The sequence below is a fragment of the Haliotis rubra genome, unplaced genomic scaffold, assembly GCF_003918875.1.
Source record: "Haliotis rubra isolate DU_JTF1 unplaced genomic scaffold, ASM391887v1 Scf1232, whole genome shotgun sequence".
In the NCBI taxonomy this organism is placed as follows: domain Eukaryota; kingdom Metazoa; phylum Mollusca; class Gastropoda; order Lepetellida; family Haliotidae; genus Haliotis; species Haliotis rubra.
The window spans coordinates 104,737-132,621 of record NW_025765151.1 but is presented as its reverse complement, the minus strand read 5'-3'; the positions used below and the strand labels follow the sequence as shown (position 1 = coordinate 132,621).

General features: G+C 45.5%; 1 protein-coding gene across 1 annotated transcript in view; it reads right to left on the bottom strand.

Moving 5' to 3' along the window:
• Positions 1 to 2,424: 2,424 nt before the first annotated feature.
• Positions 2,425 to 27,885, bottom strand: part of LOC124266147 (kinesin-like protein KIN-7O) — a 58,240-nt gene continuing 32,779 nt past the window's right edge. Inside the window, 10 exon segments of the mRNA XM_046700956.1 lie at positions 2,425 to 2,507; positions 2,844 to 2,903; positions 3,156 to 4,775; positions 4,777 to 5,259; positions 5,349 to 7,272; positions 8,829 to 9,028; positions 11,981 to 12,168; positions 20,297 to 20,307; positions 21,136 to 21,297; positions 22,372 to 22,639. Coding sequence (XP_046556912.1) covers positions 3,211 to 4,775; positions 4,777 to 5,259; positions 5,349 to 7,272; positions 8,829 to 9,028; positions 11,981 to 12,168; positions 20,297 to 20,307; positions 21,136 to 21,297; positions 22,372 to 22,639 — 4,801 coding nt within the window. The 3' untranslated portion in view covers positions 2,425 to 2,507; positions 2,844 to 2,903; positions 3,156 to 3,210.

Below are 27,885 nucleotides of genomic sequence, written 5' to 3'. Positions count from 1 at the left end.
ACCCACACCTGCTGCATAGCGTTCCGGTAAACCTCCTCGTAGGTCCGGTAAGCATGCCGCAGGGGGGCGCCCGCGAGGGCAAAAGGTGGCACTAAACGTACTTGCCTGGCAGCCGGAGCTGCTCTGGAGGAAGCCGAGCCTCCCCCCAGGGCGACCGAAGTGAACACACAGGGAATCTTCCCCCAGCTGGTACCTCCTGACAAGCTCTGGCAAGTCAAAGCGGAGGCGTGACCCAGCCAAGAGGGTATCCACCACGTACTGCACCAAGGACGGCAGAATGCGGAGCAGCGTCTGCGTGGGTTGCCTAGGGGCAAACGCCTCGCCTGGTAACGGAACCCAGTCGAATCCGAGCGGCTGGTAGGCACTGCGGCCTGGGGAATGTACTCAGCAATGCGTAGCTGGACCTCCCTCAGAGCCGTCGAGAAACGGAAGGCACCCTCCGGCTCCTCGACCTCCCCAATGTCCATGGACTCGGCGCCCGAGCCCGAGGCTGGGTCTCCTCGCGAAGAGGACTCGAACCCCGACTCGGTGGGCGGCCGCGCACCAGACGCAGAGGGAAGGGAAGAACCTAAGCAGCGCCCTGCTTCAGTGCCCGACACCACGCTCGAACTCCGGTCCCGAGACACAGGAGGAAGACCAGTCAAAACTTGTACCTCCGCTCTCATGGGGCGGGACGGCGCAGGGACCGGAACCCCAGGAATCCTCAATGGACCCTGCGCCAACTCCGAGAGGGGGACTGGAAGCGAAGCCTCCCCCTCCGGGGCAGCCGAGGCGTCCGGACCCGAAGCCAGAGGCAACAGATCAACAGACGCCTCCAGGCCGAGGGATCGAGCCGGGGTCGGCGATCCCACCCCCAGACTCTCCGTCCCCTGCTCCGAGTGGGCGAGGAACTCCTGGCGGAGACCTCCAACCGACTCGTGAACAAGGGACTTCATCGAGTCCATGTGCTGCTGGAATAATTGCGTGATTAGAGACATGTCGAAACCGCTAGGAGCAGTTGAAGGCGACTGACTGCGCGATCTAGCCTTTCTGCCTTTACTTTTTGGCTTTTTAGCTTTAGACGGGGGGACCTGGGTCAGTTCCCCTCCCGCCTCTCGCATTTCCCGATAGAAGAGAAAGTCTGCAGCCCGCCTCTTCTGGGCTCGGGGGGAGAAGCCCATACATATCTCGCGACGCGTGTCAGGGTATGGCCACCTTTTTCAAGGCACACTAGACACTTATCATGACGGTCTGCACGGGGAATACTTTGCCCGCAGACAGTACAACCGGAAAACGCCTGAAAGCAAACATGCAAGCATGTAGCTAACAGCGGACCAGCAGCATAATATACATGTACAAAACATTGAAAAATACGTGAATGCGACCACGGGAAGAAATACTTGGTTAAAACGCAATATTACAACCATCGCAGCACGCAAAAACTTCCCGCCATGGAATAGCAACACGCGGCGTAAACCACGGGAAAGTTAGCGTAAAATAAGGAATACAAAGTCACAATTATGAGACAACCGACCGCAAAGCTTTACTGTTCCTTTCAAGGACAATATAAAGACCATACATACAGGTGGTGGTGTCCCAGACATCATTCTCTTAACTTCAAAAGAGTTCAGCTCTGCACGACACATCCGTATACGGCAGTGACAGCAGAAGGAATGATGATACGGGCCTAGGTGCTTACCCAGTTGGTGCGCATGCGCAACGGGAGGTAACTCCACGAGGTGGGGGCCGTATAATAAATAAAAAGATTTTTATCTATTGTACAATAGTTTTATTCAAAAACATTGATACAACTGTCACAGGACATTTTCAGCCCGGAAAATGCATAATATGTACCCCAAGGACGATCTCTATGAAAAAGAACTTCTTAATTTGGAGTTTTGCATGCGATGCCAAGCGAAAACAAAATGAACGAATGCGCTAACACGACTGACTGACTGAGTTTGGTTTTACGCCACTTTTAGCAATATTCCAGCAATATCACGGCGGGGGACACCAGAAATGGGCTTCACTCATTGTACCCATGTGGGGATTCGAACCCGGGTCTTCGGCGTGACGAGCCAACGCTTTAACCACTAGGCGCTAACACGACCTGTCCATACTTGTACAGTATGTATACAAAATTCAGTGCACGAATGGCACAATGGCACAGCCGAGATTGAACACTGAAACATTTTGCTAAAGAGCCTTACATTGTACGAACATTATTGCAAGCTCTGACATCCATATAGTCTAATCCTCAGAAAACAAAGTGGAAGTCAATTGTTGAAAGCCAGCTGGTAAGTTATGGAGTTCCATCAAACATAGCAAGGAACTGTGAAACTGGTACTATCACTAACCTGCTCAGTGAGATGGACTATATAACTTGAGTTCAGACAGTGTAGTAGTATTTAGAGGCTTCATGCCTGCCACTCGCTTACCTCCATGGCCTTATTCATCTGCTTGTTCTCTCTGTCTTTCCTCATCAGCTCAGTCTCGCTCTGTTTTATTTTCTGGTTGACTTCTACTCTCTGAAAGAATATGTCAGTGTTGACAACTGGTTGTTACATCTACTAATGACCATTTGTCTTATAAAACCAATGTCACCTCAACACACAAAAGAAAGTTACACGAGTGTCTGTATTCCTTGTATTTTTGTGCCGAAAGTATGGTCCTGGCCTTGAGGCAACCTTTGAAAATCAAAGTTATTTAAGTAAAATAACTGGAGGACCATGGATATATTACGGTTCATATCAAGCTAACAAACATCTTAAAAACAATTGTTTTTAAAATCAGACTATTCATTTCTGTTTTACATATATATTCACAAGTGCTCATCAGAATGAGACAGTAATTACAAATCATACCTCAATGGCAAGTTTTACATCCAGTTCTCTCAGCTGAATTGCTAACTCATCATGTCCTTCCTAAAACAGATCATTCAACATTTCTCTTTACACAACATGATCACATACAGGTGATGTTTGTACAGTTTTGCTTGCAAGTTACTGATACAACAAATTTTTCATTTGTCCTGTTATTATGATTGTAAAATATTTGAAAATGATGACAGATACATGACATGTGACCTATCACAACATCATGTTTTATTGCTTTTCTCTTTCAGCATTATCATGTAATTCCAAATATAAAAACAATCTTACTTGACCCCATCTTACCTTATCTAAAGTCTCAATCATGCCTGCGAGATCACTTTTACCACCTGTGTTGAGTTTAGCAAACAGATGATTTAGGAGAGCCTTTTTTCGAGACATCAGGTTTTTGCACTTGCCCATCCTGAGTGGAAATATGCATCTGACAGTTCTTCAGCTTTTCAATTTCAGCCGTGAGTCTGGAAATTTCCTCCACCTTCTCTTGGTGATTTGTCCTCAGGACATCTAACTCTGATCCAAGTTCCTCTTCTGATTTCCTGTTTGTAGCTGTCTGTAATTCTTCTTTCAGCACATGAATGGTTCCTTCTAGTGTCTCAATGCATACCCTACACTGATCCACTTCATCTGATTTCTCTTGATATAGATTCTCAAACTCATCCATCTTCTTTCCCAGATCCTCTAGCAAAGCTGATTTATCCTGCAGGATTGTATCAGTACACGTCTTCTCCTCTTGAAGAATACCCAAATCTTGAGTTTTTTCCACAACGGCATCTTCTAGTTTCAGAATCTCAATGGATAAACTTTCAATCTCTGTGATTTTATCTTCCAGCTCCACATCCTGTTTGTTTTTGTATTCCACCATAACCTGTAACTCTGCTGTTTTATGAGTCAGCTCAGTTTCTATTCGAGACCTTTCATCCTCAAGACTGGCCATGTCTACAGTCTTCTCCCTCAACTTCTCCTCAAGCTCATGCTTCTCCTGCACCAGCTTCAGCATCTCTTCTCCCCCTTCCTGTAACTTTATTTTTTCAGACAGAACACCCTCAATCTCATGGTCTTTGTCTTTAATGACTTCTTCCAAGGATGACACACTGTCTAACAGTAATTTTATTTCCTGTTCTTTAGCAAGGATTTCTGTCTGGCTTTCTTGTAGTTTGTCCTGTATGATTTTGTCAATCTGCTCGTGGATGTCATGAATTTCATGCTCTTTTTCCTGTAAACAGCTTTCTAAGTTTGCTACTTTATATTGCAGTTCTGAAGACTCATCAGTCAAAGAATCAATCTTTGCCATACCAGCTTCTTTAATGTCATCAAATTCTGCCTCATTCTTAGCCATCTGTTCTTCTACCTCAACAACTCTCTGCTTCAGTGTTTCTACTTCTGTCTCATAAGCTTCCAGTTCAGTCGTACCTTGAGTAATCATCTTAGTCATTTCATCTATCTGTTTAGTCTTTGCCTCAACATCCAACTCACTCTGATCCAACTTCAAGGTCAGTTCTTTCACTTCTTCCTCCATAGCAACAGCAGCACTTAATTTCGCCTGCAACTCTTCAATGACCACATCTTTTTCACCTGTCTGGGATTCCTTTTCTTCCACATAAGTCTTTAGATTTTTAAGTGCAACCTTCAGATCACTGATTTCTCTTTCTTTCATGTCAACATTTTCCTTATTCTTTTCTGTTTCTTCTTGTGTTTCATTCTGAAGCTTTGCAATTTTCTCAAGATCAGAGTTTCTCTGTTCAACAAGTTTCAAAACCTCCTTTTCCTTTACCTCCAGTAAAGCACTTGCAGCTTCCAGACTGTTTCTAACAGTCTTCATCTCTTCCTGCACCGTTTGTAGATCCTGTCTTGTCTTTTCCAGCTGTTCTTGTTTTTCTTGGATGTTTGCCTCTAGCTCCTGCTCTCTCTTCCGGGTAATCTTCACTGCTGAACACATCAAGCCGACATTCATCTTCCTGCGATTTCTCCTGCACCTTCTCTTGCAGATCTTTCAATTTCTGTTCAAGTTCTAATTTCCCACATTTCAGATCCTCTATTTCACTCACACTCCCATTTGGACAACATTCTAGTTTAATTGTCTTTCCCTCATTATCAGTGTGTACCTCCATGTACTTTTGTAAGTCTTGTATCTTCATTTCCTGTTCTTTATGTTCCAATTTTGCAGCCTCCAGCAGACGTTCCTTTTCTTTTATAATAGCTTCCAAATCCTCATTTCTAGACTGGGAAACTTTAGGTGATATCTTCTTGATTGAAAACGTCACCTCATCTTCTTCACTGTCAACATCATCTGAAATATGAGGGGTGACTTTCTGTTCTGCAATTATTTCATCTGTATGGCTGCCAAATTCTCTGTCAAAGCATTCTCTGCCTTTTCCAGATTCTGTTGAAGCTGCTTAGTTTTGACTTGTTGATCTTCCAAGGCCTCCTTCTGTTCCCGTAGTTCCTGTTCAAGGCATATTCTCTTTTCCTGAGCCTCACTAATGAGGTCTTGTCGTCTCAACAGCTCATCAGAGAATGTCTCCAGCTCTTCCTGTTTTTCGTCAAGATCTCGTTCAAGTTTGCAAACTGCTTGAGTAAGATTCCTTATCTCAGATTCTTTCAGTTGCAAGTTCTTTGCCATATCTAGTTTGTCCTGTTTAATATTTTTCACTTCCTCTGTCATAATGTTGAATTGTTCTTCAATATCAGTTTTACACTGAACTTTGTCTACAACATCAAAGGATGTTTGGAGTTCTTCATCCTTCACTGAAACTGCAGTTACATTTTGTCCACAAACACTATGCCCTGTTTGACCTGGTTCACTGACTGTATTCAGTTCATTGGCAAGAGACATTGGTTGTATTTGCTGCCTTGATGCACAAGTTAGTTCATCAGCCAGAGACAAAGACTGAGCATTAGACTGAGACGCCAAAGAAAGTTCATCAGCAATTGACATTGGACCATCTGACATTTTCATTGATATGTCAATATTAGAGACTGTGAAATCGGCATCAAAGGAATGTATAACAACATCTGACATTGACATCTTCTGGCTTCTTTCAAAATTACTCCCCTTCTTTGACACATCACAAAATTTGTTATCTGGCAATATGTTATTAAGTTGTTCAGTTTTCCTATCCAGTTCGTCTTCCAAAACGATCTTCTCCTGAATAATCTTTTCCATATCCTTGTGTTTATCCTCAGCAGTTATCTTCTCAGCAAGAATCACTTCCAATTCCAGCTTAGCCCCATCAAGCTGCTTGATAAGCTCTTCATTCTGCACCAGCACTACCTCTTGTTCCTGTTTGTGATCATTTAGCTGCTTCTGAAGCTCTTCTTTCTGCATCAGTACTACCTCTTGTTCCTGTTTGTGATCACTTAGCTGCTTCTGAAGCTCTTCATTCTGCACCAGCACTAACTCTTGCTCCAGTTTGTGATCACTTATCTGCTTCTTTAGTTCTTCATTCTGCACCAGTACTACCTCTTGTTCCTGTTTGTGATCACTTAGCTGCTTCTGAAGCTCTTCAATCTGTAGCAGTACTACCTCTTGTTCCTGTTTGTGATCACTTAGCTGCTTCTTAATCTCTTCATTCTGCACCAGCACTACCTCTTGTTCCTGCTTGTGATCACTTAGCTGCTTCAGAAGCTCTTCATTCTGCACCAGCACTACCTCTTGTTCCTGTTTGTGATCACTTAGCTGCTTCTGAAGCTCTTCATTCTGCACCAGCACTACCTCTTGTTCCTGTTTGTGATCACTTAGCTGCTTCTGAAGCTCTTCATTCTGCACCAGTACTACCTCTTGTTCCTGTTTGTGATCACTTAGCTGCTTCTGAAGCTCTTCAATCTGTAGCAGTACTACCTCTTGTTCCTGTTTGTGATCATTTAGCTGCTTCTTCAGCTCTTCTTTCTGCACCAGCACTACCTCTTGTTCCTGTTTGTGATCTCTTAGCTGCTTCTTAAGTTCTTCATTCTGCACCAGCACTACCTCTTGTTCCTGTTTGTGATCACTTAGCTGCTTCCTTAGTTCTTCATTCTGTGTCAGCACTACTTCTTGTTCCTGTTTGTGATCACTTAACTGCTTGATAAGCTCCTCATTGACAGTCTTGTCATCAAATCCATTCACCAAAGCTTCAGTATTCCCTTCCTTTGTTGTTATGTCTTTGACAGATGGCACAGCCAGAGCTCTAAGTTCTGTATCCTTTTCAACAATAAGCTTTTGTAATTTTTCTATTTCCTTTTCATATTTCTGTTCACCTTCAGTTTTTTCCATCCTGAGATCAGTAAGTTGAATGTCTAATTTCTCCAACCTATCATCTTGATCAACAGATGAACTCTTTCCCCCATTCTTGGATGCAACCAATGCCTCAAGGTCATCTTTGTCTTTCCTGAGACCTTCAACTGTAGCTTGAAGTGTAGCATCAAACTGCAAACAATGACAAGAAATTCTGTTCACTGGACAATGTTGCAGTTATGTAAAGCATAGATATCATAAACACTACACAGATGTACAATTTCAGTTTGCATACACTTAAACAGAAAATTATTCATAGTATCTCCTTAAACCTGTGAAACTTGAAGTTTAAAAGGTTACCACACACATTTCTGTGAATGGAGTTCAATACAGCTTTGAACAATATACTGTTTATAATGGCATTTAAGCTTAATGTGAATAAGGCAGACATCATCACGCGTGGAACAATATACTAATATAATTATGTAAATGTCGACTGAACATTCACCACCTAATATAATGTTGTAACCTCCAAGGAAGGTAACATGTTTCTTCATCAAGAATGTACAACATGACTGATGTAAAAGGACAAAATTCCAAAGCCTCAAGCCAAAAATGTAATTTTTTGATTAAAATTGATATTTTATACTTATCCTGACTCATGCTTAATTGCTTGTCTCTTTCTTCTTGCGAATGATAGTGGAACACTTGAATCCCCTTTTGAAGCGCCCTAAAAAAGCAGACGTAAAATCACTCACCCAGTGTTACCTCCCTTAGGCATTTTGGTGGCCAAATCTGTCACATGACCAAACACGCTCTTCACTCTCTCCAAATATGAGCCCGACACCCGGATTTAGAGGGAAATCCAGAGTGCCATGAGGGGAGGTTGGGAGGGCTGACCTCATGAGTCAGGATAAGTATAGAATATCAATTTTAATAAAAAAATTACATATTTTTCCTTATCCTGAATCTTACTTTTTGCTTGTAGAATCCAAAGGAACCGGTGGTGGGTCAAGCCACTCTGGATTCATAGCTTGCTGATTTACGTCCTGCATACCCCCGAGGGAACTTCTGATGGCACTGTGCTGATCCTTTCTTCCAGCTTCCTCTGATGAGTCTGGGGGGACCACAACTTGTCAGATTTCTCTGGAACCTTCTACTCCTGACATTCTGTGTGGATTTATGCAACTCCATGTCTTGATGCTCGCATCAAGTGGAGAAGCGACCCTTCTTCATATACGAGTAAGTCCTTTACAAGTACAGGGTCTATCACTCATGCTGGTCTGTCCTAGACGTGTGCATGGACTCTAAAGCTCTAGCTCTCCAGAGTGTTGGCTTTTACAAGTCACGTGATAAAAGGGTGAGATTCATCTCAGCGCCTTTGAGGAACCGTCAATTGTTGTGCTACAACAAGAGGCCCAAACTGGTGAATGCCGGAGACGTCCTCGATAGCAATGTCTCTGAGGTAGTGGTTGGCTTCAAAAGCCGCCCTCCATTATTGTCGAGATGTAGCAGTTTCCATGCAGAGCGAGTGTCGATGCCAGAGCTCTGACTTCATGAGGGTTGGAGGCTCGTGGAGGCTCAAGTCCTGCTGTTTTGTAGGCTCTTAGGATGACGGCTCTCATCCATATCGATATCGTCGTACGTGAAACCTCTGTAGGCGTCTCCGTAGATAGAGGGATGAAAAGGCGCTTGAATTTTCGTCTCCTCGTCTTAGACCTTTGTAGGTAGACTTTCAATGCTCTTACTGGGCAGAAAGATAGGTCCTGAGTATTCTGTGGCCCAAGGACTGTCGAGAGTGCTGGGATGTGGAACTGTGTGTCTGGTTGACCCGGCAGTTGGTTCTTTGCTATGAAGTCCCATCTCAATCCCATATGTACGATGTTGCGATGTGCATCAAATCGTGTTCGTTCAAAGTCCAGGGCATGTATTTCCGACAACCGAGCTGCTGTTGCCAGGGTGATCAGGAACAGAGTTTTGTGTGTTAAAAAACTCATAAGATGTCCTTTCTAGTGGTTCGTAAGCATCACTGGTGAGATGCTGTAAGAGATCCCAAGCAGGCTCTTTAAATTTCTTTTGTTGGTCTTCCAACTTGAAGGAGCGTAGTAGAGCCAGTATCTCTGGTACTTTGGTCAGCTTAACACCCGTCTTCATGGTGATAACCGTGCTGAGGGCCGCTAGGTATGTAGAGAGTGTTGAACCTTTTAACCGCCTCGTTTGTCTTACATGACAAAGGTATTCCGCCACTTGAGGATGTGTTGCTTTCATCGCCGTGAAGCCCTTCCTTAATGCATATTTCTCAAAACTCTGCCACTTGTGTCACTGCTTTCGCTGCTCTGGCGGATTATCCTCTTTTCTTCAAGCAACTCTTGATACGTTCCATGCGTGTAGCTGGAATACTGTTGGATTCCCGTGTGCTTTGATTGGTGTGCGGATGAATTAGTAGGTTCGGCCACTCTGGAAGTTGTAGGGTTGGACTTCCGAGTTCTTGTATGAGGATGGGAAACCACACCCTCGCTGGCCAGCAGGGAACGACCAAAATCAGTTGCAGCTTCTTTGTCTGCTTGATTGTCTGCAACACCTGCGGCATTAGAGCTGGAGGTGGAAACGTGTAAGCGTTTAGTCCTTCCCAGGAGATGCTCAGAGCATCTGTTGCCCATGCTTGTGGATCCGTTACCGGAGAGACGAATGTCGGTAGTTGTTTGTTGAACTTTGTAGCAAACAGGTCTATCAGCGGAGATCCTATCATCTGTATGATGCATCTGAAGGCTTCTGGATGTAACATCCATTCCGTCGGGGATGGTTGTGCTGGACGAGATAGATGCTTTTATGTAGATGTTCAGGTCGTCTATTATGCTGAACAGATGAAAGCTGAGATCTAGAAGATTTCTTGATCTTGTTGATCCTTGTTTGTTGATGTAGAACGCTACTGTGGAGTTGTCCGTATAGATCATCAGTTGTGCGCTCCTTAGTATGCTGGACCAGTGTAGTAAGGCGTTTATTACTGCTTTCATCTCGAGCATGTTGATGTGCAGGCTCTGCTCCTGACTCGACCATTTCCCTGCTGCCGCCGTTGTCGGTGGTGCTCCCCATCCTTGAAGTGATGCATCTACGTAGAGATGAGTGTTGCACTCTGGCTCTGATAAGTAGGTTCCTCCGCCAAACATTCGACTTCGAGTCCACCACAGAAGATATGGTTTCAGTCGTCCAGTAGTCGAAGGAGTCAGACTGTCTAGATGGCGTTCACGAACACTTGTAGTGAAGCGCAGTTGTAGTCTTCCTCTGCGTGTCATGTCTTGTGCTGACGTGAGAAGACCAAGTAGGCTCTGCCAACTTCATAGTGGTAACGGAGAGAGTAGTGCTTGAGATATCATGTGTTGTATCTTGACCCAACGCTCCTCTGGGACGACAATGTGATTCGCCCGATGTGATGAGCCGTATTCCTAGGAATTGAAGATCCTGTATGGGTTCTAGTTCCGACTTGAGGAGATTTACTAGCCATCCTAGTTGAGTGAGTAGCCTGATGGTGAAGTCTAGTTGCAGTCTGAGTTGACTGGGATCTTGATGAGCTTGAATCCCGTCGTCCAGGTAAAACGTACTGCATAAACCTCGATGATGTAGATATGTGATGATTGGCTTTGTCACTCGAGTAAACAACCAGGTGGCTGACGATATTCCAAATGGTAGCACCTTCCATTGGAAATGACTTCCATTGAAGAGGAATCGTAGGTATCTCCTTGAGTCCGGATGTATCGGGATGTGAAGATACGCATCCTGTACATCTATGCTGGCGAGGTAGTCTAACGGACGAACGAGTTGTCGCAGTTGAGGAAGGTGTATCATCCTGAACTTTGCGGGTCTGCGTAGATAATCTTGGTTGAATTTCCTCATGTTGGAACTTTTTCCTGGAATTTTTCTTTGGTACTAAGAAGATTGGGGAGTAAAAAACGCGTAGGATCTGGGATACGTAGTCGTCCTGAAGAATTCCCCGCTGCAGACGTCCACCCACTGTGGAGGAGGAGGAGGAGGAGGAAAAAGACTCCAGTCGTTCCGAACCTGTCCATCAGCGTCTAGAGTTCCTGGCACCTCTGGGTGCTCTACAAAGTGTCTTGGTGTACCGCTCACTCCAACTGCAGGAAGACAGCAATCCTTGTCTTCTCAAGAGCGTCAGGCCCCGCTGATGTGGATGCCAGACATAAACTGATGATCATTCTTTTGGGTCAGCAAAGCAGAGTAAATCATCCTATCCTCTTCAGAGGTCGAGTTCCTGCACTTCGCGATGAGGGTTTCATTGATGGCTCTTGATCTGGCTAGACCAAAGAAGGTACGTCTGGTAGTTGTGTCTAGTTGTGCCAGCTTCTTATCCTCTATTTTATAAGTCCTTGATCGGGAGTCGTTGATGATTTTGTAGTTCTCATCTATCTCTGGGGCCTTCATGAGGGGTTCCATGTGGTGAAGTGAGAACTTCTTGGCGTTGAATGGCGGGACGCTTTGGCTCTGGAACTTTGTTGCCTTCCTGAAGGCTGTGCTGAGGTTCTCCGGTACATCCGAGACAGGATCGATGGGTGGAAGGGTGAGCGTATCAAAGTCGTCGTTCGACATCATATATACGTGAATGCTTCATTATCCTCTTTAGAAGGTGATGCAAGTTCCAATCCATTAGCCATCCAAGATTTGATCTCTGTATCGGAGAATATGATTCCGCCATCATCTTCAGATCTAGAGGCCTCTTGTTCTGAAGATCGTTGCCGTTGTGCCTCCTTCCTGCTTGGAGATGTGTCTGAAGACCTTCCTGAAGACCTCCTCCCTGGAGTCTTGAGACGTATCTCTGTGCCTTCGTGAAGGTGTAGATTCTCTTCTACGGGATGCGGGGGATCTGGTTCTGCTCCTGCGAAGGTACCTCTGGAACATCGCTCATCGTTGTCAGGGCTGGCAGGTTCCTGATTGACTGCCATCAATCTGCTTCTGTGATGCTCGGTGAACATCTGGTTCTGCTCCTGCTTGAATGGCTCCTCTGGAACATCTACTGCAGACTCATCGTTGTCAGGGCTGGCAGGTTCTCTGGTGGTATCTGATGGTGTTGAGTTGCTGCGGACAATTATCAAGTGCATGACCCTTCTTAACGTGAGGTCCCCTCCTTCACGCTGAGGCTACCATCTTCAACAGGATTTGCGTTTTATCTGCAGGCTTCGTCTGAGAAGACGCGTGCGTGGTCTTCTTAGACTACGATGAGGCTACTACTGACGTTGACGACCTCTTCCTGGAGCCGGAGCTTCCATCTGCCACAGCAACATGCTCCGTAGTAGCAACCGGTAAATCACTGGAATGGTGAATCTCAGCAGACAGCAATAAACGGTTATCAGCGCAATCATTTCGGTTTGGACATGACTTGTAAAAGCCGTCTAGACCTGTCCTTGGCACGTCTAAGAATGGAATATAAATAATTATTAAATTTAATTTCAGATAAATGCTGACAAAGTTGACAGCGAAAGCTGGAAGAACATGTAGAAGTGCAATTAGGACATAATAGATGTGGATCAGCAACCGACAATCAGTACCTGCAACAAATGCAAGTTTTCATCAATTGTAAACAAGATGAAATATCATGTCAACAATGTGAATACACAGATAATTTAGACAAAAATTTCAAACCATATTGCTGTTATATCTTCCTAAATGCCGTATACAGCTAAATTTAGTGGTAAAGGCCTAAAATTTAACTAAACCTGAAGAGGTTTCCAATTTTTGGAAGAGAGTCGTCCTTGGGGTACATATATGCATTTTCTGCGGCTGAAAATGTCCTGTGACAGTTGTATCAATGTTTTAATAAAAATATTGTACAATAAATAAAAATCTTTTTTATCTATTATACGTCCCCCACCACGTGGAGTTACCTCCCTGCTACCCATGCGCAGCCAACCAGGTAAGCACCTAGGCCCGAATCCTCATTCCTTCTACTGAATAAATCAGTGAACAGAATTGCGGGGAGGTGGGCGGCCCTACCCCAAGATGACTCTCTTCAAAGAATTGGAAACCTCTACAGGTTTGGTTAATTCTTTTTCAGAGAGATCGTCCTTGGGGTACATATATGCCTTAACTCAGACTCCCAAAGACCGGAGGCCAGGGAGGAGGGAATTCTGTCAAAGTACACATGAATAGCGATCGTTAGGAAGAATGTAACAGACGCCACAACACTCGCCTGTCATGTGTCCCGAAGCTTCCGCGAGAGGCATTATGGGAGGGTAACCGACAGGGAGGATAAGTATTTAGATCCGACCTCATAGGTTAAGCATAGTAATTCGCACACAGTACGAAAGTAAAAACCCCGCCCACATCATGGTCTATTAGAGAGCACCGTAAGGGGGAAAAACCAACTCACAACCGACCATAATCTCCGGAGAGAATCGAAAGGAGTTTGATTGAAAGCAACGTCAACTGACCAGATAACCAAGACTCACTTGGTCAGGGTGGCAGGACACTGTCCACTGGAGAGAACAGAACAGCCAAAACGCGCACGATCACGTGAATGTGTATCGAACTGATAGTGCCTGATAAAAGTGCTAGGCCTGCTCCAAATAGCGGCAGAGCATATCTCTTCAATGGGTAGTGCTGATGCAAAAGCTTTTGACGTGGCGACTGCCCTGACCGAGTGAGCCTTCAACCCCTCAGGGGGAGGCTTGCCCTTAGCCTGATAAGCAGCACAAATGACCGATACAAGCCAGCGAGACAGGGTCTGTTTGCTCGCCGGCACCCCAGCCTTCCCGCCACCGTAACAGCAGAACAGATGGGTACCCGTACGGATCCCCTGTGTTCGTTTGATATAGACCTTGAGTCTTTCAGACATACGGATCCCCTGTGTTCGTTTGATATAGACCTTGAGAGTCTTTCAGACATCCAACGGGTGAGTGCTCGTTGCAGAGGTCCCCGATGTGGAAGGCTGGGTAAGAGTAGGAAGTTCGATAGACTTCGGACGGTAAGTATCCGGGAGGCGAATACTGACACGATCTGGATGGAACACAATCAGCGCCGGGTCTGCCGACATAGCATGTAAGTCGCCGAACCCTACGCCCAGATGTTACCGCCACCAGAAATACAGCCTTCCTTGTTAACAACTGAATGGAACGTAGGACCGGACAGCCAATCTAGCACAATTGACAAATCCCAATGTGGGCTGGTTCGCCTGACAGCAGGTCGAACCCGATCCACGCCAGCTAAAGCGTGCTGCATAAGAGGGTGCTGCCCCAGAAGAGCACCATCGACAGAGGGGTGAAAAGTGGAAATAGCAATGGAGTAGCCACGAATGGTCGAAGCCGCCAAGCCTTCTTCCAAACGAGCTTGCAAAAACTCCAATACTCATACTAAATCCGCCGAAAAGGGATCTGCAATCCCCTTATCTGAACACAAGCGCGCATAGCGGGACCACCTATCCTCATATTGAACGTTTGTCGAATCCCGCCTCGAAGCCAGAATTGTGTCTGCAACTGCTGCAGGAATTCCACATGCCTCTAGGCTAGACCTAACGGAGGCCAAGCCACCCACTGAATCCTTGGATTGGGGTATGGCGCTCCGTTCTGAGTGAGAATGTCCTGTCACAAAGGTTATAGAACAGGAGGCTGAGCCAGAAATCTGAGAATTACCGGAAACCAGCTCTGTGACGGCCATAGCGTTGCCAGTAGCACAAGTAGCCGAGCTGGCTGGGTGGACAGCTGGGAGAGGACCCGGGGAATGAGTGGTAGCGGCGGCCCAGAGCACTTTGCCCGTCCAATCCAGCAGGAAGGCATCGGAAGCCAATGCCCTCTGGTCCTGTATTCCAGAGTAGAACATGGGTATCTGATTCATCCCGCCGGACGCAAACAGATCCACCTGGAACGATCCGTACAACTGGGAGAGAACTCCGAATATCTGCCGGTCAAGCATCCACTCGTGCAGGGCCAAGATCCAGCGAGAGAAAGCGTCAGCTCGCACGTTCTCCAGCCCCGGGAGATAAACAGGAAGCACCTGACAGTCGCACTGGTCGCAACAGAGGAGAAATTCCCATGTCTCCCGAAGGAGCGCTAGGGACACCGTGCCGCCTTGCTTCAGGATGTACGTCATGGCCGTACGGTTGTCCAACTGAAGACGAACCACCTGGCCCTGAACATGGTCCTGGAAGCGCCAGAGTCCGGACACCGACAGACTGCCCAGAACACACCCCCAGCCCGTGAGGGAAGCATCAGTTTGAACTGTAAGAGCTGGCATCGGGATTTCCAAAGGGATCCCCTTGGAGAGATTCCCGACATTGGTCCACCACTGAAGGTGAGGAGACAAACACCCGGGGACTGTGAGACACTACTCCAGATCCTCCGAGTGAGCCCACAGACTCGCCAAAGCTTGCTGTATAGGGCGCATCAACCGCGCCCGCCACACTACAGAGATAATCGCCGCCATATGACCCAGTAGACGGAGCCAAGTCCGTGTTGGTGCCTGGGGCTGCGAGAGGAACGAAGACACTATCTCCCGTACTCTGGTGACCCGGTCGGTCGACAAGGAGACAAGATCCTTGTGAGTTTGGAACCGCACCCCGAGAAAAAACAAGTCCTGGGTGGGTACCAGGTCGGATTTCTTGAGGGTTATGATCCACCCCAGTCGAACTACAATGTCTATCACCATGTGGGTAGAATCTAGGCTCGCTGGCTGAGTTAGAGCGCTGAGCAACCAGTCGTCGAGGTAAGGGTAACAACGCCTTCCTTCCGACCTTGCAAGGGTAGCTGGCACTAACATGAGCTTGGTGAACACCCTGGGGGCAGTGTATATGCTGAAGGGGAGCACCTTGAATTGGTAACCCATCCCGTCGTAAGAGAATCGGAGGTACTGCTTGAACGATGGATGAATTGGGCACATGTAGATACGCATCCTTTAGATTGATCGACGTAAGCCAATCGCCGGGCTGAACAGAGGAGATCACCGAGCGAAGTGTCTCCATCTTGAAGGATGGAACCTCTAGCATGCGATTCAACCCCTTGAGGTTGAGAATGGGACGGAACCTGCTGTCCTTCTTCGGAACGAGGAAGTACATGGAATAAAATCCCGCCTGTTCCTTGACGGTAGATAACTCCACGTGGTGGGGGACGTAGAATAGATAAAAAAATGTAATATTTTAAGTAAAATTGATTTTATACTTATCCTGACTCATGATTTTGCTTATCTCCCTTTCCCTTTCGAATGGTAGTGGAACACTTGAATCCCTTGAAGTTCCCGAAGCGGACGTACAATACTCACCCACGAGTTACCTCCCTTTGCCCTTTCCTGCGCAAACCAGTCATGTGACGCGCCTTACTTGTCACTCTCTCCTGATTTTCTGCCCATGCACTTGGATCTGCTGTGAAATCTCAAATGTCTTCAACGGGGAGGCTGGGAGGGCTTGTTCGTCATGAGTCAGGATAAGTATAAAATATCAATTTTACTTTAAAAATTACATATTTTTCCTTATCCTGACTCATGATCTTTGCTTATAGAATCCATCAGAATTGGTGGTGGGTCAAGCCACTGGATTCAACAGCTGTCCTTAGATACGTCCTGTATCCCCCCCATGGGAACTGCAAACGGCATTTCCGTGGTCCTATTCTTCCAAGAACTCAGGGGGACCACTCCTTGTCTTACTTCAATCTCAGACAAGTTGAATCATGTTGATCCGTGTGGTTATAGATAAACTAGTATTCTCCTGTACTAGATATCTTATAACAACCCATGGATTATGATAAAGTCTTTATCATAAATGAGTTGCGATCCCTTTATGTGCAGGTAAGGTTATTACCTGCACAGGATCTTAATCACTCATGCTAGTCTGTCCTAGACTGTGCGCATGGACTTTCAAACTAATACTTTTCCTAGTAAAAGTCATCTACAAGTCAACGTGATAAAGGGTGAGATTTCAACTCAGCGCCTTTGAGGAACCGTTAGTAGCTGTGCTACAACGAGAGGCCCAAATTGGTGAATGCCTGAGACGTCTTCAGTGGCTATGTCTCGGAGGTAGTGGTTGGCAAACACCGTGTCCAAGCAATTTCCATGTAGAGCTAGTGTTGACGCCAGTGCTCTAACTTCGTGTGGGTTGGAAGCTCTAGGAGGTTCTAGTCCTGCTGCTTTATAGGCTCTCAGTATGACGGCTCTCATCCAAAACGATATCATTCTCGAGACCTCTGTCATCGTCTCTGTAGATAACGGGATGAATAGGCGCTTGAACTTTTTGCCTCCTTGTCTTAGTCCTTTCAAGATATATCTTCAGAGCTCTGACTGGACACAAGGATAAATCTTCTACATCCTCTGGGCCGAGGATTGTAGATAGCGATGGTACATGGAACTGTCTATCCGGTTGGCCAGGTAGTTGGTTCTTGGCGATGAAGTCCCATCTTATATGTACTGCCTCATTTCGCCCTGCGTCGAATCTAGTTCGGCTGAAGTCCAGCGCATGTATCTCTGATATTCTTGCTGCTATGGCTAACGCTAGCAGGAACAGAGTCTTTTGTGTCAGCAACTCGAAGGTTGTTGATGTAAAGGTTCGTAGGCATCACTGGTGAGATGACGTATAGTGACGTTCAGGTCCCAGGCCGGAGCTCTAAACTTCCTCTGGTGGTTCTAGTAGCTCTGGAACTTTTGTCAGTTTGATGCCTGTTATCATGGTGATCACTGAACTGATGGCAACAAGGTATGTAGATAATGTCGAACCTTTAATGTGTCTCGTCTGTCTCAGATGACACAGGTATTCCACCACTTGAGGATGAGTCACTTTTATCGCAGTGAAGTTCTTCCGCCTTGCATAAGGTTCAAACTTCAGCCACTTGTCGTCGTATAGACTGCGAGTTGATCTGCGTAGCGCAAGCGATACTGCTTGGCTGCTCTGGCAGAGTATCCTCTCTTCGTCAAGCATGCTTTGATACGGTCCATACGTGTAACTGGAACACTGCTGGGTTCCCATGTGCTTGCTTGGTGTGCGGATGTACTAGGAGGTTCGGCCACTCTGGTAGTCCCCCAGAGTAGATACCTCTTGAGGTTGTCTGGTAGCGAGATGGGATCGACGCTGTCTAGATGTTTTGTCAGGAATCGATGCAACGGGCCTCAGTTGTAATCTTCCTGTGCGGGTTAAGTCTTGTGCTGAGGTTAGTAGACCCAGTAGAACTTGCCATGATCGTAGTGTAAACGGAGAGATGACTGCTTGTAGTATCATGGCTTGTATCTTAACCCAACGATCTTCTGGGATGACAATACGGTTCTCTGTTGTGATGATTCCCAGCAATAGAAGATCTTGTTGATTCTAACTGCAACTTCATCAGGTTAATTAGCCATCCTAGTTGCGTGAGCAACTTAATTGTGAGGTTCAGCTGCTGTAAAAGTTGATTGGCACTTTGAAAAAACTGCATGCCGTCGTCCAGATACCCGACACTGCATAGACCTCGATGTTATCGATCGGTGCCGATAGTCTTGATTATTCATATGAATAATAATCATAAAGCCGACAATATTCCAAACCGTAGGATCTTCCATCGGACGTGATACATCATTCTTCCCCTTTATACAGAGGCGCTCTGTGCTGATCAGCATACTTCGAAGCGTTGTCTATTTATAGCACAGCTGGGTGCAGTGTAGCCTCGCCGGGGACAGGCATTCATGCCGACTTTCCTCAGCAACAACTTCCAAAATAAATCTTGTTTATGCTGCTGTGAAGGGTAGACATCTATCAGATTCCCCAGATGATAACAGGCCGTAGTTGTATACTGTTTACATGGCTGTCGATGAAGTAATCCCCCGTACCGCGTCTTTGTTTACATGTCAGTAAACTTTCTGCTGCTTGCTCTGTCAGTGGGAGGCGTCGTCTGACGTGGACCAATCAGCTTCCGAGCGTGACGTCACCGGTCTTGGTTGAGTAAAAGCGTGCGTACCTCTACGCCGCTCATATGAACCTCTTGAATAAGGGTTTATCCAGGCGTAAATTCTTGTTCAGTGATATAAATCACCTCTTCCCACTGTAGATAATATAAGCCAGCATGACGAAGTAGGCTGTCGAGACGTATATCTGCAAACTTGATATATCAGCTTGATAGGTAGACTCGTAGACTTCCTCTGCATAGTAGAAGAGGACACCGTCTTCTTCTTAGACTGGGAAGGCGTAGGTTGCGAGGTTGACGACCTTTTCTTAGTCCCCTTTGCCGCAGACTGGCCCTGTAATGTACTAGGCAACACATCACTATTATGAACATCAGCAGCAAGTAACATATGGTTTTTAGGCTGATCTCCAGATTTATCACATGTGACTAGAGATGACTTTTTCACCCGATCCATGGCAAGTCTATAAACATAAGACAGATATTGATTAAATTGTAAGTCAGTTAAATCAATACAATAGATACAACGCAAGGTGGATGAACATGGATCTGTATACAATGGACATTGGGGGTGAGGATCAGCCAGAGACAACCTGTGTTTACACACACAGCACGATTTCAAGAGTTGTAAACACGGTTACAACACGATGAAAACACGACTCAAGTCAATAAATTTTTACAAATAATACATCGTAATTATAATCAAAACCATACACAGCTTAATTTAGAAGAATAGGGCTAAAAGTAAACAATAATATTGCCGTATATGGGACTCTAGTGCATGCCCAACCATCCGCTTGGGCGAAAAGGGAGAGAGTGACAAGTAAGGCGCGTCACATGACTGGTTTTCGCGGGAAAGGGCAAAGGGAGGTAACTCGTGGGTGAGTATTGTACGTCCGCTTAGGGAACTTCAAGGGATTCAAGTGTTCCACTACCATTCGAAAGGGAAAGGGAGATAAGCAAAGATCATGAGTCAGGATAAAGAAAAATGATTTTTATTTATTGTACAATATTTTTATTAAAACATTGATACAACTGTCACAGGACATTTTCAGCCGCAGAAAATGCATATATGTACCCCAAGGATGATCTCTCTGAAAAAGGATATAGTGCCGTATAGGGGACCCAGGCGCTCTCACAACCGTCCTCTAGAGCGAAGAAGGAGAGAGTGGAGAGCGTGTTTTGTCATGTGACAGATTTTGCCGCCAAAATGCCTAAGGGAGGTAACACTGGGTGAGTGATTTTACGTCCACTTTTTTTAAGGGAGCTTCAAAGGGGATTCAAGTGTTCCACTATCATTTGCAAGAAGAAAGAGACAAGCAATTAAGCATGAGTCAGGATAAGGAAAAATAAGACTTTACCTGCTTTCCAACTGGTACAGATCCAACACTCATCCGTTCATAGTTCTTAATCTTCTCTTGACTCTGGTTAACTTGTTTCTCTAACATTCCAATGTAGTCATCGAGATGGCTTTACACGCAGCTTATTAGTTCTTCCACCTCACCTCTTGACTGTATATAGAGATGGCAAAATTACAACATTGCAGGATAATCTCTGATCTGACTGGATATACAAAGATGGCAATCTTATTAGATTCTTGTACAACATTGTGGGATAATCTCTGATCTGACTGGATATACAAAGATGGCAATATTAGATCTTGCACAACATTAATAATCTCTGATCTGGGATAATCTCTGATCTGACTGGATATACAAAATGGCATTATTAGATCTTGCACAACATTGTGGGATAATCTCTGATCTGACTGGATATTTGTGGGATAATCAACTGGATGATGGCAATATTAGTTCTTGCACAACATTTGGGATAATCTCTGATCTGACTGGATATACAAAGATGGCAATATTATTCTTGCACAACATTGTGGGATAATCTCTGATCTGATGGCAATATTAGTTCTTGCACAACATTGGGGATATTCATATACAAAAATGGCATTATTATTGATATTCTCTGACTAAACATACACAGATGGCAATATTAAACCGTGCAAAACAAATAAAACAAATACAACAAATATTCTCTTATCTAACTGGAAATACAAAGATGGCAATATTTGATCTCTAAGGACATATGGGGATACTTGGGCGCTAGTCTGATTCAAACACTGATATATTTGTGAAGTGATAATTTCAGAACACAGTACTCCATGAACAATGCTTGGGTGTAGACTGACCAGGGCAAGCTCCTCCTTCAGCTTGTCAATCTCCTTCTCCATGTCCTTGTTAGACTTGCTGAGCTCCATCATCTTATCATAGTTCCTGGATAGCTCCATCTCCACCTGCTTCACATACTGGACATCTGCAGGGATGGCCTGTCCTTCCAAGTCCTCCTTCCTCTATAACACACATGGCAGGCAGTGGTTAGAGTATAAATAGACTTGACTAGATCAATAGCAGGGGAGGGACTTGGAACAAATGGTATATTTCTCAGTGTAGCATCACCTGCAGCTCGGAAACTAGGTCCAATTGACATGTGGTGTAACCTCACCTGCAGCACTGTAACTAGGTCCACCTGATATGTGGTGTAACCTCACCTGCAGTGGTGTAACTAGTCACCTGGTGTAACCTGACATGTGGTGTAACCTCACCTGCAGTGCTGTAACTAGGTCTACCTGACATGTGGTGTAACCTCACCTACAGCACTGTAACTAGGTTCACCTAACATGCAGTTTTAGCTCACCTGCAGCACTGTAACTAGGTCCACCTGATATGTGGTGTAACCTCGCCTACAGTGCTGCAACTAGGTCCACCTGATATGTGGTGTAACCTCACCTGCCATGCTGCAACTAGGTCCACCTGACATGTGGTGTAACCTCACCTGCAGCACTGTAACTAGGTCCACCTGCCATGTGGTGTAGCCTCACATCACCTGCAGTGCTGTAACTAGGTCCACCTGACATGTGGTGTTACCTCACCTACAGCGCTGTAACTAGGTCCACCTAACATGTGGTGTAACCTCACCTGCAGCACTGTAACTAGGTCCACCTGACATGTGGTGTAACCTCACCTGCAGTGCTGTGACTAGGTCCACCTGACATGTGGTGTAATCTCACCTCACTTGCAGTCCTGTAACTGGGTCCACCTGACATGTGGTGTATCCTCACCTCACCTGCAGCGCTGTGACTAGGTCCACCTGACATGTGGTGTAACCTCACCTGCAGCACTGTAACTAGGTCCACCTGACATGTGGTGTAACCTCACCTGCAGCACTGTAACTGGGTCCACCTGACATGTGGTGTAACCTCACCTCACCTGCAGTGCTGTGACTAGGTCCACCTGACATGTGGTGTAACCTCACCTGCAGTGCTGTAACTAGGTCCACCTGACATGTAGTGTAACCTCACCTGCAGCGCTGTGACTGGGTCCACCTGACATTGCTGTAACTAGGACCAACTGAAATGTAGCCTCACCTTCATCAGTGCTTCAATCTGTTCCTCCAACTCATCCTTCTCAAGACGATGGAACTCTTGCAAGTCTCGCAGAGATATATCATGGTGAGCCAGGGTTGTGGCCTTGTCAAGCTCCAGACTCTGCATTGCCAGGTCATTCATCACTTGATCCAGCTTGACCTTGACCGTTAGCAGGTCAGTCTCCAGCTTCTCATTCTTGGATTCCAGTTCCAGAACCTGATTACCTAGTTGAGTGTTGACCTCATGAAGCTCTTCATTCTCCTTCTTCCTGGAAAACAGCAAGAATGCTTGTACTAGAAATGATTTGATATCCTTATATCCCTTCAGCAGATGAAAACAGTATGCAAAAGAACAAGCTATTTTGGTCAAACATTCATGTTATGGCTAAATGTCATATGTACCATGTTCTGCATGAAGAGCATAAGTTTTTCTGATCATGTAATTTTTTAAGTAAAATTGATATTTTTATACTTATCCTGACTCATGATCTTTTGCTTATCTCCCTTTCCCTTTCGAATGGTAGTGGAACACTTGAATCCCTTGAAGTTCCCTAAGCGGACGTATAAATACACTCACCCACGAGTTACCTCCCTTTTGCCCTTTCCTGCGCAAAACAGTCAGGTGACCTGCCTTACTTGTCACTCTGTCCTGAATTTCTGCCCATGCACTTGGATCGCTGTGAAATCTCAAATGTCTTCAACGGGGATTGGGAGGGTGTCTCGTCATGAGTCAGGATAAGTATAAAAATATCAATTTTACTTAAAAAATTACATATTTTTACTTATCCTGACTCATGATCTTTTGCTTATAGCATCCGACAGATTGGTGGTGGGTCAAGCCACTTTGTGGATTCAACAGCTGTCCTTAGATACGTCCTGTATCCCCCCCATGGGAACTGCGAAACAGCATTTCCGTGGTCGTATTCTTCCAACTTCCGTTATAACTCGGGGGGACCACTTTCTTGTCTTACTTCAATCTCAGACGGGGTGGTGGGGTAGTCTAGTGGTAAAAGCGTTGGCTCGTCACGCCGAAGACCCGGGTTCGAATCCCCACATGGGTACAATGAGTGAAGCCCATTTCTGGTGTCTCCCGCCGTGATATTGCTGGAATTTTGCTAAAAGCGGCGTAAAACCAAACTCAGTCAGTCAGTCAGTCAATCTCAGACAAGTTGAATCATGTTGATTCATGTGGCTACAGATAAACTAGTATCTTCCTATTACTAGATATCTCATAACAACCCAAAGATTATGATAAGATCTTTATCATAAATGAGTTGCGACCCCTTCTCGTACAGTTAAGATCTTTACCCGTACAGGATCTTTAATCACACATGCTACCCTGTCCTAGACTGTGCGCATGGACTTTCAAACTAGTACTTTCCTTTTAGTAAAAGTTATCAACAAGTCAACGTGATAAAGGGTGAGATTTTCCAACTCAGCGCCTTTGAGGAACCGTTAGTTGCTGTGCTACAACAAGAGGCCCAAATTGGTGAATGCCTGAGACGTCTTCAGTGGCTATGTCTCGGAGGTAGTGGTTAGCAAACACCATGTCGGACTTCCAAAAGCAGCCCTCCATAATTGTTGGTATAGAGCAATTTCAGTGCAGAGCCAGTGTTGACACAAGTGCTCTGAATTCGTGTGGGTTGGAAGCTCTAGGAGGTTCTAGTCCTGCTGCTTTATAGGCTCTCAATATAACGGCTCTCATCCAGAACGATATGGTCGTTCTTGAGACTTCTGCTGAAGTCTCTGTTGTCTCTGTTGATAATGGGATGAACAGGCGCTTGAATTTTTGTCTCCTTGTATCAGTCTTTTGAAGATATATCTTCAGGGCTCTGACCGGACACAAGGATAAGTCCTCTATATCCTGTGGGCCGAGGATTGTAGATAGCGCAGGTACGTGGAACTGTCTATCTGGCTGACCAGGTAGCTGGTTCTTGGCAATAAAGTCCCATCTAAGTCCTAGATGAACTGCATTATGTTGCCCTCTGTCGAATCTGGTTCAACCAAAGTCCAGCGCATGTATCTCTGATATTCGAGCTGCCGTGGCTAGCGCAAGCAGGAACAGAGTCTTCTGTGTTAGCAGCTCGAGTGTAATCTGGTCTAGTGGTTCGTAGACATCACTCGTAAGATGATGTAGAATTACATTTAGATCCCAAGCTGGAGCTCTGAATTTCTTTTGCTGGTCCTCCAGCTTAAAAGATCTCAGCAGAGGAAGTAATTCTGGTACTTTCATCAACTTGATGCCTGTTTTCATGGTAATCACTGTACTGATAGCGGCGAGGTACGTAGATAATGTCGAACCCTTCAGATGTCTGGTCTGTCTGATGACACAGATATTCCGCTACTTGAGGATGAGTAGCTATCATCGCAGTGAAGCCCTTCCGCCTTGCATAAGTCTCAAACTTCAGCCATTTGTCATCATATAGGTTACGAGTAGATCTGCGTAACGCTAGCGTTACTGCTTTGGCTGCCCTGGCGGAGTATCCTCTTTTCTTCAAGCATGTTTTGATACGGTCCACACATGTAACTGGAATACTGTCGGGTTTCCGTGGACTTGCTTGGTGTGCGGATGTATTAGGTTCGGCCAATCTGGTAATTTGATTACTGGACTTCCAAGATCTTCTATTAGGTCTGGAACCGTGCTCTCGCTGGCCAGTAGGGCGCGACCAAAGTCAGTTGTAGCCTCTGAGTCTGTTTGATCTTGAACAGTACTTTTGGCAGTAGTATCGGGGGCGGAAATGCGTAGGCGTTTAGTCCTTTCCACGACATGCTCAGTGCATCTGTTGCCCAGGCTTGAGGATCTGGAACTGGTAAGACAAACGTCTGTAGTTGTTTGTTGAACCTCGTGACAAACAGGTCTATGTAAGGGGATCCTATTTCCCTTATGTTCCGAAACGCTTCTGGATGGAGCATCCATTCCGTAGGTGACGGGTGCAATGGTCGGGAGAGAGCGTCTGCCAGTACGTTCTTAGCTCCGGGTATGCGACACGCCTTTATCCAGATGTTTGCTTCCTGTGTGATCTGGAACAACTGGAATGTGAGCTGCAATGGGCTTGGAGACCTTGTGGATCCTTGCCAGTTTATGGAGAATGCCACTGTGGAGTTGTCCGTGAGGACCATCAGCATTTTGTTGTTCAGCAAGCTCGACCATATTTTTGAGGCGTTGATCACGGCTTTCATCTCTAGCAGATTGATGTGAAGCTGCTGTTCTATTTTGGACCACTTTCCCGACGCCATTTGATTGTTGAGATGCGCACCCCATCCCTGCATCGAGGCGTCTGCGTAGAGCTGTCTGTCGAAGGCCGGCTCTTGTAAATAGGTCCCTCTGCAAACGTTTGACCTGTGTGTCCACCACAGTAGATACCTCTTAAGATTGTCTGGCAGCAAGATAGGGTTGACGCTGTCCAGATGTTTTGTCAGGAACCGTTGCAGCGTCCTTAGTTGTAATATTCCTGTGCGTGTAAAGTCCTGCGCCTGAGGTTAGTAGACCGAGTAGACATTGCCATGTTCGTAGTGTTAACGGAGAGATGACTGCTTGTGGAATCATGGCTTGTATCTTGACCCAATGATCTTCTGGGACCACAATTCGATTCTGTGTTGTCATAATTCTTATTCCCAGCAATTGAAGATCTTGTTTGATTCTAACTCCGATCTTCATCAGGTTCACTAGCCATTCTAGTTGCGTGAGCAACTTAATTGTGAAGTTCAGCTGCTGTCTGAGTTGATTGGTTCTTTGAAGAACCTGTATGCTGTCGTCCAGATAACCGGCACTGCGTAGACCTCGATGCTGCAGATAGGTGTCGATAGGCTTGATTATTCGTATGAATAATCATAGAGCCGACGATATTCCATGGACTTTCCATTGGAAGTGCTAACCTCTGATTGCAGTGATGATACACATTCTTCCCCTTATATACACAGGCGATCTGTGTTGACATCGAAGCGTTGTCTATTTATAGCAAGGCTGGCTCCAGTGTAGCATCGCAGGGGACAGGTACTCATACCGACTTTTATCAGCGACAACTTCCAAAATAAACATCGTTTATCCTGCTGTCAAGGTTAGACATCTATTAGATTCCCATGATGATAACAGGCTGTAGTTGTATACTGTTTCCAAGGCTGCCGATGAAGTATTCCCCTGTACCACGGGTTTGTTTACAAATCAGAAAACATGCTGGAGCCTGCTCTGTCAGTGGGAGGCGTCACCAGTGTTGTAGCAAGTTGGCCTCCATAAAATCTGATGCAATTAGTTGGTTGAGTAAAAGCGCGTGTAATTCTCGCTGCTCATATAAACCTCTTGACTAAGGGTTGCTCCAAGTGTAAATTCTTGTTCAGTGATATAAATCACTTATTCCCAGCATGACGAAGGAGGCTGTTGAGACGTATGTCTGTATGGATCTTGAAGAAATACCGATGTTGAATCTAGTTGATAGGATATAAATTCCTAATCCCCACGCTGAGCGACGAGTGTTAATAATATCATCTGTACGTCCGTTCAAGGATACTTGAAGGCGTTGTTAACCTTAAGCCCTTTACAAAGGTCGCCTTGAGGATCTCCAGTACTTGAGATATCGGCTTCATAGGTGATATCATATTGGAGTCGAAGTCATCAGCGTATATGCAGTACGTCTCTGTTGGGTTGGAGTGAGTGAGTGAACGACAATATCCGCAGGCCATCTGCTACCGGTATAAGACCTCAGCATCTGTATAGATGAAGTGATTCCTATCATTAAGTAGGTTGTTGTCCTGAAACTGAACTTATACAGGTATAAGGTTTGTGCAGGTTGTAGAGTTGTGCAGGCTGTAACTGTAGAGATCGCACATGTAGATCTTTTTGTTGAGTTTTAAACTCTGACAAAACCATCCGTTTTCATCATTGCTTCGTTTTATTCAGCCGTATAGTAATAGAGTCAACGTCAACATCCTACCTGTTGATGTAAGGGTTTGTTAACCCTCGGGTTTGCGAACCCTGTAGATGTCTGCGTTGCTGTTATCTGCCTGTAGATCTGAGAGTTCTCGAACCGTGTAGATGTCTGTAGCTTTCTCAAAGCTGTGCGTAGGTTAGAAGGTACCTTGGATATAGGTTCAATTGGAGGAATAGTCACCAAGTTAAAGTCGTCGTTGCGCATCATATAAGTGTAGACTTCATCTTTATCCTTAGAAAGAGACTCCAAGTTCAACCCGTTGGCAATCCACGCTGTAACATCTGAGTCTGGGAAGACTAAGTCTGTTTGCAAGTCCAAAGTCTCCTGATTATTAGTGCTAGGTCTCAACGATTCATCCATCTGCGAACATGTATCCCTTCTCGAACCTTCATCATCCTTTCGCGAACCTGTCTGAAGATTCCTCCCTATGCGAACGTCTATCTTGGGAGTGTTCTCTTCCCGAACCTCTATCTGTATAAACATCTCTTCGCGAACCTCTGTGAGGTGAGCTATCTCTTCGCAAACGTCTATCGTAGGGCGAACTCCTGTGCTGTGAGCTTTCTCTTCGCGAACCTCTGTCTTATGGTGAG